The 17,766-nt window shown below is 35.4% G+C and overlaps 1 protein-coding gene across 1 annotated transcript in view; it reads left to right on the forward strand.

The window, feature by feature from the left end:
• LOC133518887 (facilitated trehalose transporter Tret1-like) overlaps positions 1 to 17,766 on the forward strand; it is a 46,129-nt gene that overhangs the window by 25,157 nt on the left and 3,206 nt on the right. Inside the window, exons 2-3 of the mRNA XM_061852656.1 lie at positions 11,782 to 11,988; positions 12,884 to 13,074. Of these exons, the coding sequence (XP_061708640.1) occupies positions 11,782 to 11,988; positions 12,884 to 13,074 (398 nt within the window). The remainder of the gene's footprint in view (positions 1 to 11,781; positions 11,989 to 12,883; positions 13,075 to 17,766) is intronic.

The following is a 17,766-nucleotide window of genomic DNA, read 5'->3' on the forward strand; positions in this document are numbered from 1 at the left end:
GCGTTCGCCAACGAATCCATGAATAGTTATTAATGTTTAATTGTTTTATACTCTTACCCCCTTATTCACAAACGTGTACTAAAGTTACGATGCCACTAATAATCGTTTGTCTCTTTCCGACGTATTGGTATGATGGAAAGGGACAAACGATTATTAGCGGCATCGTAACTTTAGTACACGTTTATGAATAAGGGGGTTAGTGTCCTTATTAAAGTTAAGCGATATAAGTTAAGTAAGCCATGCCAAATTTTAGCTTTCTATAAATTATATTCTTTAAGGTACGCCGTGGATAAACAGACAGATGCAAGGCGTAAAACAATGATTTATTAAATAACAAAACATTTTCCGTGTAATAGCCTGAACACATCCCTCAAGCTCTCACAAGTAATCTAACACTGAGAAATGTTGATACTTTATATATTTCATTAAGGCAGATAACAACTGACGCATCCGATTTATTATCGCCTTATATGTGTGCTTGTAGTTGCGGGGAACAGATGTCGCAGTGGTCAGAAGTTTCCATAAGAACGGCGATAACGGCGGCCCCGATAACAAGGGAGCTCGACCACTCCCAAAACTAACATTTGTTTGTACGTACGACAACCGTACTACAATCCCGAAATATGTTACAGATACCTAATGCTATAAGAAAGTTTTGATAATTTAAAAATAGACAGCATTTTACGAAAACATCAAAATGATAGCGATAACATTAGGTGTATATAAATATATTAATAAAACCTTATTTATCGTTGTATTCTGAGATACAAAACAATAAATAAACTTTTATTTTCCAGTTATATTAGTATATATATTAGATGGATGTAAAAAAGGTATGTAAATAGCTCGTCATACTTACATATACTTATTTAATTTGACTTAAAAAAACACAATCATCAAAACCTGGTGGTTAAAAAATGAACTATTGAAGTCAACCAGACTTTGAGTCATTTTTTTTTATATATATAGGCTTGAAAGCACGGGCAAGTATTTTAACACTGATCTACAATTGGACAAACGTAATTTTAGAGTATAACTAATTCTAAAAAATAATCCTATAAATATCTCTATATATCTCTGTCAAATACAAATAAAAGAAATTACAGTTTTAAGAATGTCTTCCAATTCGCAGAACACGCAGACCATGGAAAGAAAAGTAATATTTATGTAGTTAAAACCAAATCCATCAAATTCTCCAAGTAGGTACCTCCTAGATAATTTATACCGCGTCAGACTTAATTTAACACTATGAAATAAGAGAGATCAGACCAAAATTGTTAACCAGATTCAAATAGAAATCCGACATCGGTGATGGGGTGTTTTAATGACGCGAGTTTACAAATTAATTACTTTCGTTGGTCCATGCAATGTTTCATTTTCAGACAGGCGAGGAAATATGTATACTTAAGTATACAATGTAAGCCAAAACAAATGTTAATTGCAATTATTTTCCTTGATTATGATATAATTTACGGGAAATATCATGGTAAAGTTCCATTCGTTATACACCTTGATTGAATGAAGTGTATTTATTTCAAACAACTCTTATACTCAACTCCGGCAATTTAGCTACTACATTTCTTTGGCATGTTCAGAGACGATTGGCGTTATTTTTGTAATACTGTAGGTACTGTTAAATAAATAAATAAATATTATAGGACATTATTACACAAATTGACTAAGTCCCACAGTAAGCTCAATAAGGCTTGTGTTGAGGGTACTTAGACAACGATATATTAAAAATAAATAACGATATATCACACGAATAAATGCCCTTATCAGGATTTGAATCCGGGACCATCAGCTTCATAGGCAGGGTCACTACCCACTAGGCCGGACCGGTCGTCATAACTGTTGTTAGCAATGACGCCAAAAGTCCCAATCTCTGACTGAGTAGTTAACCAAAAAGCTACATGTAGCTAAACCTTACCTTTCGACAAAATGTACTGGGTACATAATTATATTCGTGACAGTTTTGTCTGTCACTGGCGGTTTTCACGAAATCGCGTAACATAACGATACAATTTTGGCAAAAGTCTTTGTGACGCACGTTACAGCAAAACTGACTAATTCAGTTCGGCAAAACTGAATAATTACTTTCTGCAGACCCAGCGGGAGTTCGATCGCGCGTAGCCTGTTTTATTGTAACTGCGTAGTCATGAGTTATGAGTGATCTTTATTGTACGAATTAAATTAACCTACATTGCTTCAAATGGGGTAAACATGGCTATGAAGTTTCCTGACAAGGAAAACGGATAGTATTAGGAGGTATATGATTGTTGTACCTGCTTCTATGTACTCGTAGTATATTATTTAGTAAGTAGTATAATGATTCGATATTGCCGAAAAAGATCAATGTAAGAATAAAGGAAATTTGGGTTGATATAGGTACGAATATTTACAAAAAACACATTTGGTTTCATCTATCTTGTATTATTTGACAAAAAAGTCGATAGGCAGCAGGCACCCCGAGCTTTAGATTTAATAACTAATAAAAATTTGGTAGACAAAACGGTGGCGTAAATCCTACTACTCAAAAGAAAATAGGGGTCACTAATAAGCGCCACTTGCACCATTCCACTAACCCGGGTTAACCGGTTAAACCTGGAGTTACCAAGGTTACCTGTACAATTTGACACTGGGTTAACGGTTTAACCGGTTAACTCTGGGTTAGTGGGACCATCCCAGCAAGCAAGTGGTGCTTAAGTGTTTTGAATGTTACTTGAAAAGCACAATTTGTAAACGTTTGCCAAATTTAGATGTCACATAGGTTAGATCGTTAACTATATTTTCTGGCTGCGTAGCCAACATGCTAATCGTTAACGCTCCGCAGCGAATGAAACGCAACTGTCACTATCGCACTAATATGGAAGAGTGACAGAGAGAAAATGACTACGCTACGCCACGGAGCGTTAACGATTGGCACGTTGGCTAAGCATCCTGACCTCCAATAAAATCTTGTGCCAGCGGATATATATATATTTTTTTTTACTTTTTAAAATTATTTTTGATAAGTCCTGAAGATCTTACTCGTTTCAACTTGAATTTAAGAAATGGATCTGTTAAGGCCTATATTTTTATTCTAATGTGTAAATGAGTAAATACTGATTTAAAACATCCGTGGGTACTTGATTTCTTGGTGGCTGGAAAAGATAGCAAATTCCCAACCTATCTTACATTTTACACATCCTGTATTTTTTAATAACGGTAAGTATTTATGTTGTTAAGGTTCAAAACATAAAATTACAATAACAATATACATAATGGATATATATAGAGAGGATTACTATTACTAGCTTATACCTAAAATAGGCCCATAAAATGAAATTAGTTTTCCTGTAATGATCAAAATTCTTAGTATTCGTAGTAGTATTTTCTTTTGAGTAGTACATATATATATGTAGGTAACATAATCAGAAAGTACATATTTGCTAAAATACGGCTCTACATCTCTATATAGACAGAGACGACAATCATTTGCACAAATACAGCGAACTGTAAAGTATAGCATTATTTATACAGGAGGTTATTAAGGTATATCAGAAATTCATTTGGTTCGTTCCATTTAGTAGTAGTAATAAAACACTATATTGTACAAAAATGAAAACAAAACAGCAAAAAACACTCGTCATTAGTACAAAGGCGAACTTATCCTTTTAAGGGATCCCTTCCAGTTATCCAAAACAACGACAAAGTCACGGATCATTTTACTTTGCCCTGAAAGTCTTTTTAAACGTCCTAAAATAGCTTGAAACGGTCTTGTGTGATACTGATATGTCTTTATCTTGTCTATCAGACTGTATCTATCAATTTTGCTGAGATTGGTTATGTGTTCAAGAAGACTTGATTGGCTTAATCACAGGATGTCAAAACATTGAGGTACGATAATCAGAGATGTGACTTATTTGAAATACTTGTATTTAAAATGCAAATACAAAATGCAAAATACCTATTTTGTATTTAAATACCTTTTAAAGAAAACTATTTTGTATTTTATTTCAAATAATTTTTGGGACTTATTTTCTATTTTCAAAATACAAAATACTTTTTATTAGGTGAAGTAAGTAGGAGTTACAATCTCTTCTGACGTTACAATCCTTGCAACTCTCTCATTCTTTTATGGCGACCGATCTGGCCTAGTGGGTAGTGACCTTGCCTATGAAGCTGATGGTCCCGGGTTCAAATCCTGGTAAGGGCATTTATTTGTGTGATGAACACAGATATTTATTCCTGAGTCATGGGTGATTTCTGTTGTTTTTTTTTTTGTGTATTTATTCACTATGATTTTTTTGAAACAGGGTTTAACACAATAAGCCACTATTGAAAACCTCTAGGGTTTATGTAATAGTTGGCAAGATCGCGCGGACCGATCCGCGTTTGCTTAATACTATTATTACATACTTAGTTATGTTTTCCTGTCGAAGCTGTTATTGTATCTATCGTTTAAATATCGACCTTATGTATATGTACTTAAGTATTTATAAATATTTATCATTGTCTAGTACCCACAACACAAGCCTTAATGAGCTTATTACTGTGGGACTTAGTCAATTTGTGTAATAATGTCCTATAATATTTATTTATTATTTTAACATGGAACTGGTGAATCTGTTTAGTAACGCCGCAAATGACCACAAGCGTAGCGAGAGATTAAAAATGTTGAATCTTAAGCGTTGCAAGGGTTTCAAGGCACGAGAGGTAAACAAACTTTTCTGCCCTGGTGAAACACAAACGAGACGTTTTCACCAACCAACGAGAGGTATATACTAGCTGTAAAACATTATAAATCTACATTAATGCTTTTAATAATTGACCGTTAAAAACCATCACTTAAAATAAAAGTCCATTCAACCGCTAAACATGAGGAGACACAAAATTTGTACTACTGATATACACACTATTTTTAAAGAATAAAGAAAGCCTTTCCAACTTGTAAATTCCGAGCAATACTAACTTTTTAATTCAGACTAGGTATTCACAATTTAAGAGTATCTTTTATCGCAAAGTATTTGTATTTTAAAAAAGCATTTTGAAAATACCTATTTTGTATTTAGTATTTTAAATACAAATTTGAAAACTATTTTGTATTTTGCATTTGAAATAGTATATCAAGGAAGTATTTGTATTTTGTATTTAAATACTTTTTATAAAGTATTTTTCACATCTCTGACGATAATTATCCAGTAAAGTACGTCGACATAGGTATGTCGGTCTGTTTACAGAAACTAAATAAAAAGCGTATCCTAGGTAAACGGCCTTGGTGTTTAATATTATTTCCGGAACATATATCTACCGTCGGTAATCATATATATAGTTATCTCTTATTTATGTCTATTCTAGATGTCTTATAGATCTTTGGGAACAAATCAAAATAGTTTTATCAATAATTTTGATTTGCGTTTTTTCAGTAGTTACTCCTATATAAAAATTACAAATTGAAATAGATGTCATATATTAACGATGCCCTCCAGTGCCGAATTCGAACCGGCGTCTATATATGATATCTATTTCACAATACAGTGATATACCTATGTACTGTAAAATTATGAAATTGCATAAATAATTGCCTGTAGTATTGACATAGAGCCCAAAGCTGTAAATTCAAAAGCTAGATATGTGACATAGCTATTGCTGTTTTTTTAATTTACAGTTTTGAGCTATTTGTCTAAGTTGGGAAGCATTTATTACGTACTAAAAATAGCTATCAAGTAGATAAATACTTAATAATACATATTTATGCTGACATTAAGAAGGACCAAACATAATTCACCTACTCGTGGCATTAGTGTCCGGCCGGAAACGCCGAAACCGATAAATTTTCCGACGACTACTTAAGTACGTATTTCGCCTTTTCGTTAAAAGCAAAAATATTTACGGCCGACCACAAGACAGAGGATATTGTTCGATATACTCCTCAATTAAGCTCTTCTGATGAAGAATGAAGAACTCCAGGATAGTACTATCGTATTTTTTTTATTAACTTAATAACTATATACAGTTTTTTGGTAATATATATAATATGTGTAGCCGCTTCGGCTGTACGGTGCAGTCTGATGTAGGTACACGGAGCGGGGAGCCGTGACGTATGTGTGTGACGTCATGTGTCGTCAACCGGTCTTCGTAGGAGTACTTATGTTGCGCCAACATCCTCCCGCCTCTTAAAGCCTTGGCTTTAAGCCTTGTCTTCATCAAGGAAGGGGCAGATCCTATTGATGGCTCGTCGAATCGTGCCTTTGGTTGTGAGTATATCTGCAACTCGACTTGCGCCATCACTTCCAGGATACACTGCCTGTATTCGTCCCAATGGCCATTTCAGTGGTGAAGTCGCCTCGTCTTTTATCAAGACCATTTGACCGGGTTTGATGTCGGGGCGTCGCTGCTGCCATCGGGTACGCTGCTGCAATTCGCAGATATATTCTTGACTCCATCTCGACCAAAAGTGTTGCCTTGCTTGCTCAATCCTTGCGTATCTATGAAGCCGATTGGGATTGACATCTTGCAAATCAGGTGCCGGTAGCGAGACAAGGGGTCTTCCAATCAGAAAATGCCCTGGGGTGAGAGGTGCTAAATCGGTTGGAGAGGATGACATGGGACAGAGGGGCCTAGAATTAAGAACTGCCTCAATCTGTGCGAACAACGATGTCAATTCTTCGAAAGTTAAGTGAGTATTGCCTACCACCCTTTTCATATGGAATTTCGCAGACCGGACAGCTGCTTCGTAAAGGCCTCCAAAATTTGGAGCGTACGCAGGCAAAAAATGGAAGACTATTTTATCATCTACAAATGCATCTGACACAGAACTGGAGGCAGCATTGAGAAACTCGCCTATCTCGCGACTAGCGCCTACGAAATTTCTCCCATTGTCACAAAATATCTCTCGAGGCATTCCTCGTCGAGATATGAAGCGACGTAATGCTAAAATAAAATCTTCTGTGCTCAGAGAACTTACAAGTTCCAAATGAACTGCCTTTATCTTAAAATCTATAAAAACACATAGGTAACTCTTATGGAGTTTCGCACCACGACCTTTCCTGTCACTCACAAAAAACGGACCGGCAAAATCAGTACCTACCACCTCAAACGCATATCCAGGTGTTACCCGCTGAGCTGGCAAGTTTCCCATGATTTGCTGAGCTACTTCTCCTTTCATTCTTTTGCAACGAGTGCAATTGTTGTAAGTACGTCTAGCGAGTACTCTGCCATTTAAAGGCCAATAGTGTTCGCGAATGACTGACAGAAGAAGTTGTGGCGGTGCGTGTAATAGTTTGAAGTGGAAATATCTAAATAATAATTTAGTGAATTGATGTTTTGCATCTAGAAGAATAGGGTGTTTTTTATTAAAATCATAATTCGAATTATCTAACCTTCCACCCACTCGAATCAATCCTGAGTCATCGACAAAAGGAGTTAATTTCCCTGATCCAATAATAGACTTTGGATTCCTATCGTAATTAGGAAAGCTTTGTCTTTGTGACAAATAAGCTAATTTTGACTCAGCTTGTTCAAGCTCGTCCACAGTTAATAAACTGTTAGCTTTACAATGTTGTTTATGCAGCAAGCTATTGATAAATCGACACATGTACGCGAATATCCTTCTAAGTTTAAGAAAACTGGAATAATTTGACATGTCGATTATCGGTACTGTCGGTGTTTCAACTCTTGCCGCATATACACGTAACTCAGGTAAGCTCTTTTCTGTCGCTTCAGTTTGCTCTGGCCACCGATCAATTGTATCCTGCAGGAATGCAGGTCCCTCCCACCACAGTGACAACGACTGTAGCTCGTCTGGAAATACACCTCGTGAGGCAAGGTCACTTGGGTTTTGTGCCGAAGGGACATACAACCATGCAGCATCCGAACACTTATCATTTATTTCAGCGACTCGATGCGACACAAAAGTCCTGGCACGGTCGCCAAAATGTTCGATATACTCCTCAATTAAGCTCTTCTGATGAAGAATGAAGAACTCCAGGATAGTACTATCGTATTTTTTTTAATTAACTTAATAACTATATACAGTTTTTTGGTAATATATATAATATGTGTAGCCGCTTCGGCTGTACGGTGCAGTCTGATGTAGGTACACGGAGCGGGGAGCCGTGACGTATGTGTGTGACGTCATGTGTCGTCAACCGGTCTTCGTAGGAGTACTTATGTTGCGCCAACATCTATCATTAGTACATATACGAATACTAACAAACGTGGAGCATATCCTATAAGAATGGGTATCAAAACAACAATATTAAAAACCGGCCAAGAGCATGTCGGGCCATGCTCAGAGTAGGGTTCCGTAGTTACTCTTCCGTCACAATAAGCTAAACTGGAGCTTAAAGTATGGTAGATGTTAACCAAGGGATGAACTGTGGGTGTACGTCTTTTTACTATGAAGGGGAAACTTTTTGCGATAACTCAAAAACAGCTAAACTGATCATATCCGCTATAGTTTTCCTCCAAGATTTTTTTCATATTTTTTGGACCTGTGGTTCAAAAGTTAGAGGGGGGGGGGGGTACTTTACGTGTAGGGGAGGTACCCTAAAAAAAATTAAATTTTTAGATTTTATTGTACGACTTTGTCGGCTTTATTGATTTATATATCCATGCCAAATTTCAGCTTTCTAGCACTAACGACCACGGAGCAAAGCCTCGGACATACAGACAGACAGACAGACAGACGGACATGGCGAAACTATAAGGGTTCCCATTTGACTACGGAACCCTAAAAAAGAAACCTAGTAGTCATAATTTAGATGACACCGCATACTTTTTTATTAGTTCCATGGGATGTGGATTTGTCTGGCATTTTGTCTGTCGATTTGAGTGTAACATTCAAATTCAGCACCCACATTGGATTAGGTAGGTCGTATATTATGTACTAAGATTATATCACGAGTAGATATTAGGTATCAATCGGCACTTGCAATCACATTCATAATATTTTATAGTCTTTATCAGTGTAGTGTAAAATAATTATTGGTTTAATCGTCATAATATAGTATTAATGCACTTGTATTATCTTAAGCTCATGTTTCATTATTTGCCTACTTAACTCCTTATCTATGTAAACAGTTCACCATGTACACATAAGTATATATAGTAAATACTTAAATCAAACATTTCAGAATACCTACACATAGAATACCTACTAAGGGTTGCTCGTGCTGCGTAAAATACTGATATAGGTACAGTCTGATGCAGAGAGAGGTGACCCTCCCGGCATACAATCAGTCTATGCATGCATATGATTGTATGCAGGAGGGGGGGGTCACCTCTCTCTGCATCTGACTGTACTTAGGTATTAACTTAAGTGGAAAGATCGAATAGCTTTGCGATCCTACCGAAATAACGGTACTTTTTCTATGAAGTTCCATTTCGGGAGAAAACGGTTTCCACTAACTAAATCTTAAAAAATCACTTTAATTTTGGTGTCGCTCGCTTCTGCATAATATATTATAGGTTTATAGGTCACACTTATTTTTTTGTAAATTAAAAAAAAAAGGAAAACCTATAAACCTTATTTTTTATTGTGTCAATAACATACTAAAAATCATGGAGAATGGAAAATATTTAGAAGTGGAAAAATATTTTCTCTTTTTGTATGGACGAGTAAGTGCTATGCTTCCCTCTTAATATACTAACCCCCTTATTCATAAACGTGTACTAAAGTTACGAAGCCACTAATAATCGTTTGTCCCTTTCCGATGTATTGGTATGATGGAAAGGGACAAACGATTATTAGCGGCTTCGTAAACTTAGTACACGTTTATGAATAAAAGGGTTACTGTCTATGTTTGTCTCTAGTTATTCTCTACGTCTCGGTTTTTTTCGAAAAATATAAACAGATTGATTGAATTAATACCTATAATAAACAAAGTAACTAGACAAAATAAAATATCTACATACCTGTATAAGTCTCAAATACTAAGTATTCCCCATAAAAAAATTTGCCACTTACGTTTTTATCTTTCATTTATGTAGATGTGGAATAGTTGGCAACCCTGGAGCGCGTAGAGGGCAATGCACCTACTTTGCACAACACTGAGTATTCCATTAACACATTCATTTTCATGTGAAATCCGCCTTCTTGTTCAGTAATCAACACCATTAACATTGCAGAAAACAAATATTTATGAACCAAAATATTGACGCATGTATCATAATAATTTACAACTCCTTTTATGAAACTACTTTCTATTTCACCAACTCTAAAGTCAACCCACTGTGTTTATGTCGGAATAAATTATGATTTAATTTATTGGCTTATCGTACTATTTACTTTTTTGCTAAGTAAACCCAATCTTACCATTTTTGAAGTTATTAAGAGGGAAGAGTTTTGCAATCTTAACGAAATAACGGTACTTTTTCTATAAAATTTGCATTTCGGGAGAAAACGGTTTCCACTAACTAAATCTTAACAAATCACTTTGATTTTGATGTCGATCGCTTCAGCATAATATATTTTGTATTTCATTTTCTGTATAATTTTAACTGTATGGTGCACAATGAAGAATATTTACTTACTTATATTCTAGGTTTATAGGTTCCGCGTTTTACGTTTTTTTGTGTTGCAAATAAAAAAAAAGGAAAACCTATAAACCTAGTTGTTTATTGTGTAAATAACATACAAAAAAATCATGAAGAATGGGAAATTTTTATATGTGGAAAAACGTCTCTCTTTGTATGGACTAGTAAGTGGTATCTTTCCCTCTTAACCTTAAAAATACATACTGGATAAGATTGGGTATTCTTGTACAGCTCTGTTACCCTATGAGCCTGTTTCACAAATGTCCAAGGAAAGTATTGGATAGCTAATTAACAAATAAATTAACTGCCATACAAAGCTTCCTGCAAATCTTATTTATTTAGGTAAACAAACAGTCACTACAAGAAAGGCTTAATTATAAAGTATTTTAAACACTGTTTACAGTATGTGTGACAAACACCGTTCACCACTTATTAATATCTTTGCACTTTATATACCAGTTCAGGACATTACTATTACTAAGGACATTGTGAGACATGCCCATGCCCTAAGTATTTTCAGAGTACCTAATTACGAATATTATAAAATCAATGAATAGATACTGTACATGGATTTGGATCCATTTCAATTTAGCAATTAATAATTTGGCATGCTTTTGACATTACATTGTAAACACAAAAATAACCTTAAGCACCAACGCATGTTTTATTTATAAATTATACCATTCAAATATAGGTAAGTAAGTATATGAATGTAGGCATTAGTAATAACATCATCTTCATCACCTAACCTATTTCTTATTTTATTTGTATGTGGTGTGGTATGACCTTCGCCGTGTTATACAAAAATAAAGGATCTTTTTTTACCTTTTTTGTATAAAAGGAAAGACGCATATCAAAATCGCCAAGGTCTTTAAAAATTCAGTAAACAATTTGCGTCTTTTATTTACATGTTTGCGTAGACTTAATTTTTTAAATAACAAAAAATTGGTCTCCTGCTAGAAGAATAAAAGCTTATTTTAAGATGAGCTGGTCAACAAGGTTGCTTTATCATGATTACTCCAAACGAATCAAGATGGGCCCAGTCGAATAAGTGGTTTTCTCGATCTTGATTTTTATCAAGATTATTTTATGCAATCCTGTCCGACATCGCCTGGGCCCATCCCACCTGCACCATTATCAAAAGGTACACTTACCCGACAAGCAAAGAAACTGTTACATTCTATGTTTAAAATAATATATCTATTACTTAGAACAGGTGATCGCACTATTATTATTGACTTTGACTGTTATCAATTCCAGCAACCCTCATCACCGCAACAGCAGGCACCTGCTACGGCTGGCCATCGCCGACGCTCGCCTACCTACAGTCCAGCGAGAGCTCCATCCCCACCACCCCGGACCAGGGCTCATGGATCACCTCCATCATGATCCTGTGCTCTGCGCTTACGCCTGTCCCTTCCGCCTACTTCGCCGACAGATTTGGACGAAAAACTACCTTATTACTTGGTAAAATATTCTATCCCCTTATTCATAAAGTAAACCTTTGTTATATTTTTACCAACGACTATCAAGGGCCCGATATACTTGACAAGCGTTTATGAATAATGTTATTTTCAATTCATTTATTTGTCGAAAAGCAGGTAGTCTTTCAAACAGGTGTTGCATACATAAAATTAAGAGCTCCACTTTTGGGTATATGGGGCATACAAATATTTAACGTGAGTGGCGGTGTAGTTCATGAGATTCAAATTAATTGTCGTGCTTATCAACTCATGTCAAAATTCTACCTGTCAAATTAAGGCCTATATTTAAATTATATAATCAAAAAAGTTCGCTGACATTTATTTTTTTCAAAATATTTGTTGCTCAATTATTGGTAAGAGCTATGAAATTATAATAATTAAGTCAAACAAAAAAAAACAGTGCTATATCTTGTCTTTACGGATCACACGACTTTCAATATCTCTAAATAGCAATCGTGTTATTGCCATAAGTAGACTAAATGAAATGACAACTTTATCTCTTTAGTTAGATATGATACAAAAGTAGGTTTTGGGAACAAACACCTCTTCTCTTACCATCTACCTCCCTTAATTTGTATTTTGGGTATGGAACCAGGCATCTGTCCACATTTCATACAAAAATATTCTTTGTACCTTTTTAATGTTGTCTTGCCTCATTTTCAACGTTTCTTAGTATTAGTACAGTCGTCATCTATTTTAGGCTCTTCATATGACTCCAAAGTCTTTGCCGTCTATTGAACTTTCTTTTTAGTTCACTTGGAAGCGTAAAAAATTGCATCTCTGTGATACCGCTTTCTTTCAAGTAACTACCAATTAGGATCATCTACCGTCACCAAGATATGAGTCGTATAATTAACGTCTTCATGCAAAATTTTCAGGGGCCGTGCCATTCCTCCTGGGCTGGATCCTAGTGATAGTGGCCAAGTCAGTGTCGGTGCTGTATGTGGCACGGATGTTCTCCGGGCTAGGTTACGGCATCGTCTACACCGTGGCACCCATGTACACCGGCGAAATTGCCACCAATGAAGTCCGAGGTGCCCTCTCCACGCTCATCACTCTCATGAATAAAGTACGTATATCGACGAATTATCTATTCATCGTAGGTCCCGATTGTAATGGCCAAGTTTCCCCGTTACCCCTGTACCCCGTACACTGGCGAAACAAAGAAGTTCCAGGCTTTTCACTCTCAGGATCAAAGTGCGTATGTTAACGGCACCAATCATGGGACATTTAAGAGAAAATTTGGAGTATTTTTGATATTTCACCGACATCTGTAAAACTTCTACCGCTTTATGCTTTAAAAGTTGAATGTCCAATTCGTCCTTTATGTTTTCTATGTATTTAATGAAAGCTACTTCAATTGGTTTCAATATTATTAACCAATTAAAACTCTGTTTTTTTGCTCCAGTCATGGGATGTATAGCGCAATTAATTTTCAAACGAACAAATATCAATGAAAAATTTAATTTAATCAGCTCTTTGGCTCTTGTGTATAGTAAAATGTTGGCTGTGATTAAAAACTGATGGTAAATACTTGTTTTACAGTATTTGTCTATACCATACCGTGTTTACTATAGATATGATTTTTCCACAATCGACAGCGTAACGTTAAATGCATGGCGCTGTCGAAGGCGACAGACGAACGAACGTTTAAAAGGCAACACATGTAATTAGAATTGCACTGTGTGAACATTGACGCTCTTCTACAATATGAATATTTTAAAGATAACAACATAGTCGACTTTGAAACAAACCTATCGTTTTATCCTAGACCGCCATCAATCTACGAGTATAAGGTTTCGTTAAGAGGCTGTCAACACCCAATGTCCTTGAAATTGATGTTACTTAAACAGTTTTTTAAGAAAGACTATGTTGTTTTAGTCAAGTCAGAAAAATATATGTTCATATTAATTATATTTCAAAGACCGTGGTTGTACTCGATACATGATTGAACGAAATCGGCTCGATAGAAAATAATTGCAAAGATTGGTCTTAAGATCACAATTAAACGGTTTTATGTCTTTATTGTTTTGACTTATGGATCTGCAATTAAAATCACAATTTCAAAACATTTATATCAAAACCGCTATTGAGTAAAATATTACACTAATAATCTACTTTTTTTTATTTAAATATTTTTCTTATTATTCCCTTGCTCAGGCCCAGTAACATGCGACAGTGCTATCTCGTCTAGTGTCTATTTGTATCGGAGTAAATGAGATAGCACTGTCGCATGTTACTGGGCCTGGGCAAGGGAATAATAAGAAAAATATTTAAATAAAAAAGTGGATTATTAGTGTAATATTTTACTCAACCACGGTTTAGATATACATGTTTTGAAATTGTGATTTTAATTGCAGACCCATAAGTCAAAACAATAAAGGCATAAAACCGTTTAATTGTGATTTTAAGACCAATCTTTGCAATTATTTTCTATCGAGCCGATTTCGTTCAATCGTGTATCGAGTACAACCACGGTCTTTGAAATATAATTAATATGAACATATATTTTTCTTACTTGACTAAAACAAATAGTCTTTCTTAAAAAACTGTTTAAGTAACATCAATTTCAAGGACATTGGGTGTTGACAGCCTCTTAAAAGCACAAAACCACACGTGTTCACTAACGTTTTGGAGGATAACCACCTGAATACATAATAAACTTAAATACTTACGACGGACGGCCATAAATAATGCATTGTTCTGTACGAAACAATACGTTTCGCTCCGCCACGACTATTTTACCAGAGCCAGGTAAACTGAGTACCTAGTTAAAAAATGTGTAGGTAGTCTAATTTTGATTATTCGAAACATATGTTGTTATTTAACATCATTTTATGAATTACACTCACATTTTGTACAAATAATGGGCTTAATGCCAACATACACATATTTATAGGTCACCCTCAATCTTCTAATGTCAAAGTGCTTAAAATTTGCTAGAATCGGACTCGGCTAACTCTGCACGAAATATGCAACGAGAAAATGTAGAGATGTAATCATAAACGTCAAACTTATATGAAAATGTGACGCTTAGAACGACACTTCCGCACCCGGTGTTCTGTCAAAATTAGGTTAGACTCTATTCGATTACGTTACAACTCACGGGAGTCCTTCAAAAATTTCCACCAATATGTTGACGTTGACTCGTTGTTTGGACATTTTAGATATGTTGCCAACGTAAACATTTTTGGACGCCGGGCTGCTCGCGTAAAGATATACTACCCGTCTCTTTAATTAACAATATTAATATAGTTAGAAAAAGAAGGGTAGTCTATCTCGCGAGATTCTGTCGCGCCAGTCATGTGCTAGGCCTACTGATGGACTTATTTGAGTCACACAAAAGTAATGCATTCATCCTGAATTTGTCCTTACAATAATATCTCAGGAAATACAATGTGTCAATTTCAATTAAAAAGGTAGTTATTGTCGGTTGTCAAAACGCGCTATTTCCACATAGCTGCAAATTGAAATCAACCTTATCGACAACCGACAATATGGTTCGGTCACGTCTGAAAATATCGATACGAAAAAAGCGCCAAAAATTGCCCATATATTAAGGTAGTGTATACATATTTTTGGCACATTTTTTGTATCGATATTTTCAGACGTACCCTTTACCTTTTTTTAACCAAATGATAATGTCACAAATGTTCAACGCCGATATGCACTAACGCTAAAGGCGGGCACCCTGTTTGTGAGCACCTTGCGGTAGATATTCGGCATCATTGAGGTCAATTGCTTGGAATATCGTATGCACGAGATAGCTCTGAGATTTTGCAGTTGGAATGGATCGAATTATATCTAAACTGGGGCAGGAATCTTTATTTTTGGTAAGATTAACAAAAGGAGTGAAGAAAAATCTACGACATATTTAATAAACAAAAAGTTTACCAAACCCGCTCGTAAAGGTTCTCTATATTCTTCCAAAACTGATGAGAAAGGTTTATTTTATTGACAAGAGTGGCAAAGTAATTAGATGTAAATTTTGAGATGAAAATGTTATGTTTTATTCCACCGAGTGACTACCGTAAAGCTTGTTTAACCCTCATGCCTTAAAATCCTCGCAGCGTTCAAGATTCCACTTATCGAAATTTGAAATTTTTCACTTGCTCGGGTAGGTATCAATATCAACACGAGGAGAGCACTTTGCGTGTCTAGGTGCAATTTACATACGTAAGCAATAATAAGTATTAAATTTAAAAAGCCAGCCAGCAAAATCCTTTTATACTAAAAATGCCTTACATCATTTATCATTTTTCAACACACTTGCTCAAAACGACGTTTTTATTCCACCGATTTTTGGCTCATAATCCTAGATATTAAACACGCGTGCTTTTTCAGTATATTATAACACTTGTGCTTTTTCATTATAATATCCGACTGAGTTAAGAAGGTAACTGATTGCTAATAATATGCATGGAAACGGAGCCTTCTTAATTTGGCCGAGTTAGTTCAAAGAGGTTTTATCACACCAAACATAATTTATAGATTAAATTGTCTCGTAAATTAAATTAATGAATAAACATAACATTTTATCGACTTGATCTCTATCCGTCGAATAGAAATACGAAAATATTAGCTTTTTTTTATTTTATTGGCTGTTTGTCGATTTCGGTCGCGCCTTTGCCTTGCGCGCGCATTGGAATCGTGCGTAAAAAAATAACGTGCCAGACATTTTCCGTATTTGTCATAAAATTGGAATAGTTTTGCATGTTTTTAGTTTATATATTGACGAAAATGACATTTTCAAGCATTGAAAATGAAGAACACATAAAATTGACGCTGCCAGTAATACTAATAGAGGCAAGAATCGAGAACGATAGCCTTTTACCATCAAAATCGAGTGAAAAGTTTTGTTTTTTCCTCGCAAGTGTGTTGAAACGTTTAACATATGAAACGCGCCGCGGGTGCTATTGTCATTACACACATCGGCTTTCTTATTGCACAATATCGCCTCGTGTGTAATGACCAACTTAGCACACTTGTATCATAATGTACTATTACAGTACATATGGTGCTACTTTACCGCACTAGTGCGAAAATGAGCATATTACGTTAATGTGTCGAACATTTAAAGGGCCATATGTACTGTAAAACGTTGTACGATACATGTGCGAATAGGTAATTCGCAACTCGTGTCGATTTAAAACACTCCCTTCGGTCGTGTTTTAATTTATCACCACTCGTTTCGAATTTCCTATTTTTCGCACTTGTATCGTAATGTACTATTACAGTACATATGGGGCTACACTACCGCACTAGTGCATAATTAGCACATTACGTAAATATGTCGAAAATTTAAAGGGACATATGTAATGTAAAACGTTGTACGATACATGTGCAAATAGGTATCTAATTCGCAAATCGTGTCAATTTAAAACACTCCCTTCGGTCGCGTTTTAATTGATACGCGTACTCTTCAAACTCCTGGATCGATTTTTGACAAAAAACTTGGCTAAGAACCACCGGAAGAAAATTCGCTTTCACGTAAAAAAAACACATCGACATCGTCCCATCCGTTTAAGAGATACGATGCCACAGACAGACAGACAGACAGACAGACAGACATTGGCGTCAAACATTATAAAACCCCTCTTTTTGCGTCGGGGGTTAAAAATAAATAGTCAACAATTCTAAAATACAATTGCAAATATTAATTTAATGAATTACTTAATTATTGTGAACAAAAAAGCATAAAAAAAAAGAAATCATCAACAATTATAAAACACAATTGCAAATATACTAATTGTGAACGAAT

The sequence above is a fragment of the Cydia pomonella genome, chromosome 6 (genome assembly GCF_033807575.1).
Source record: "Cydia pomonella isolate Wapato2018A chromosome 6, ilCydPomo1, whole genome shotgun sequence".
NCBI classification, from domain to species: Eukaryota; Metazoa; Arthropoda; class Insecta; order Lepidoptera; family Tortricidae; genus Cydia; species Cydia pomonella.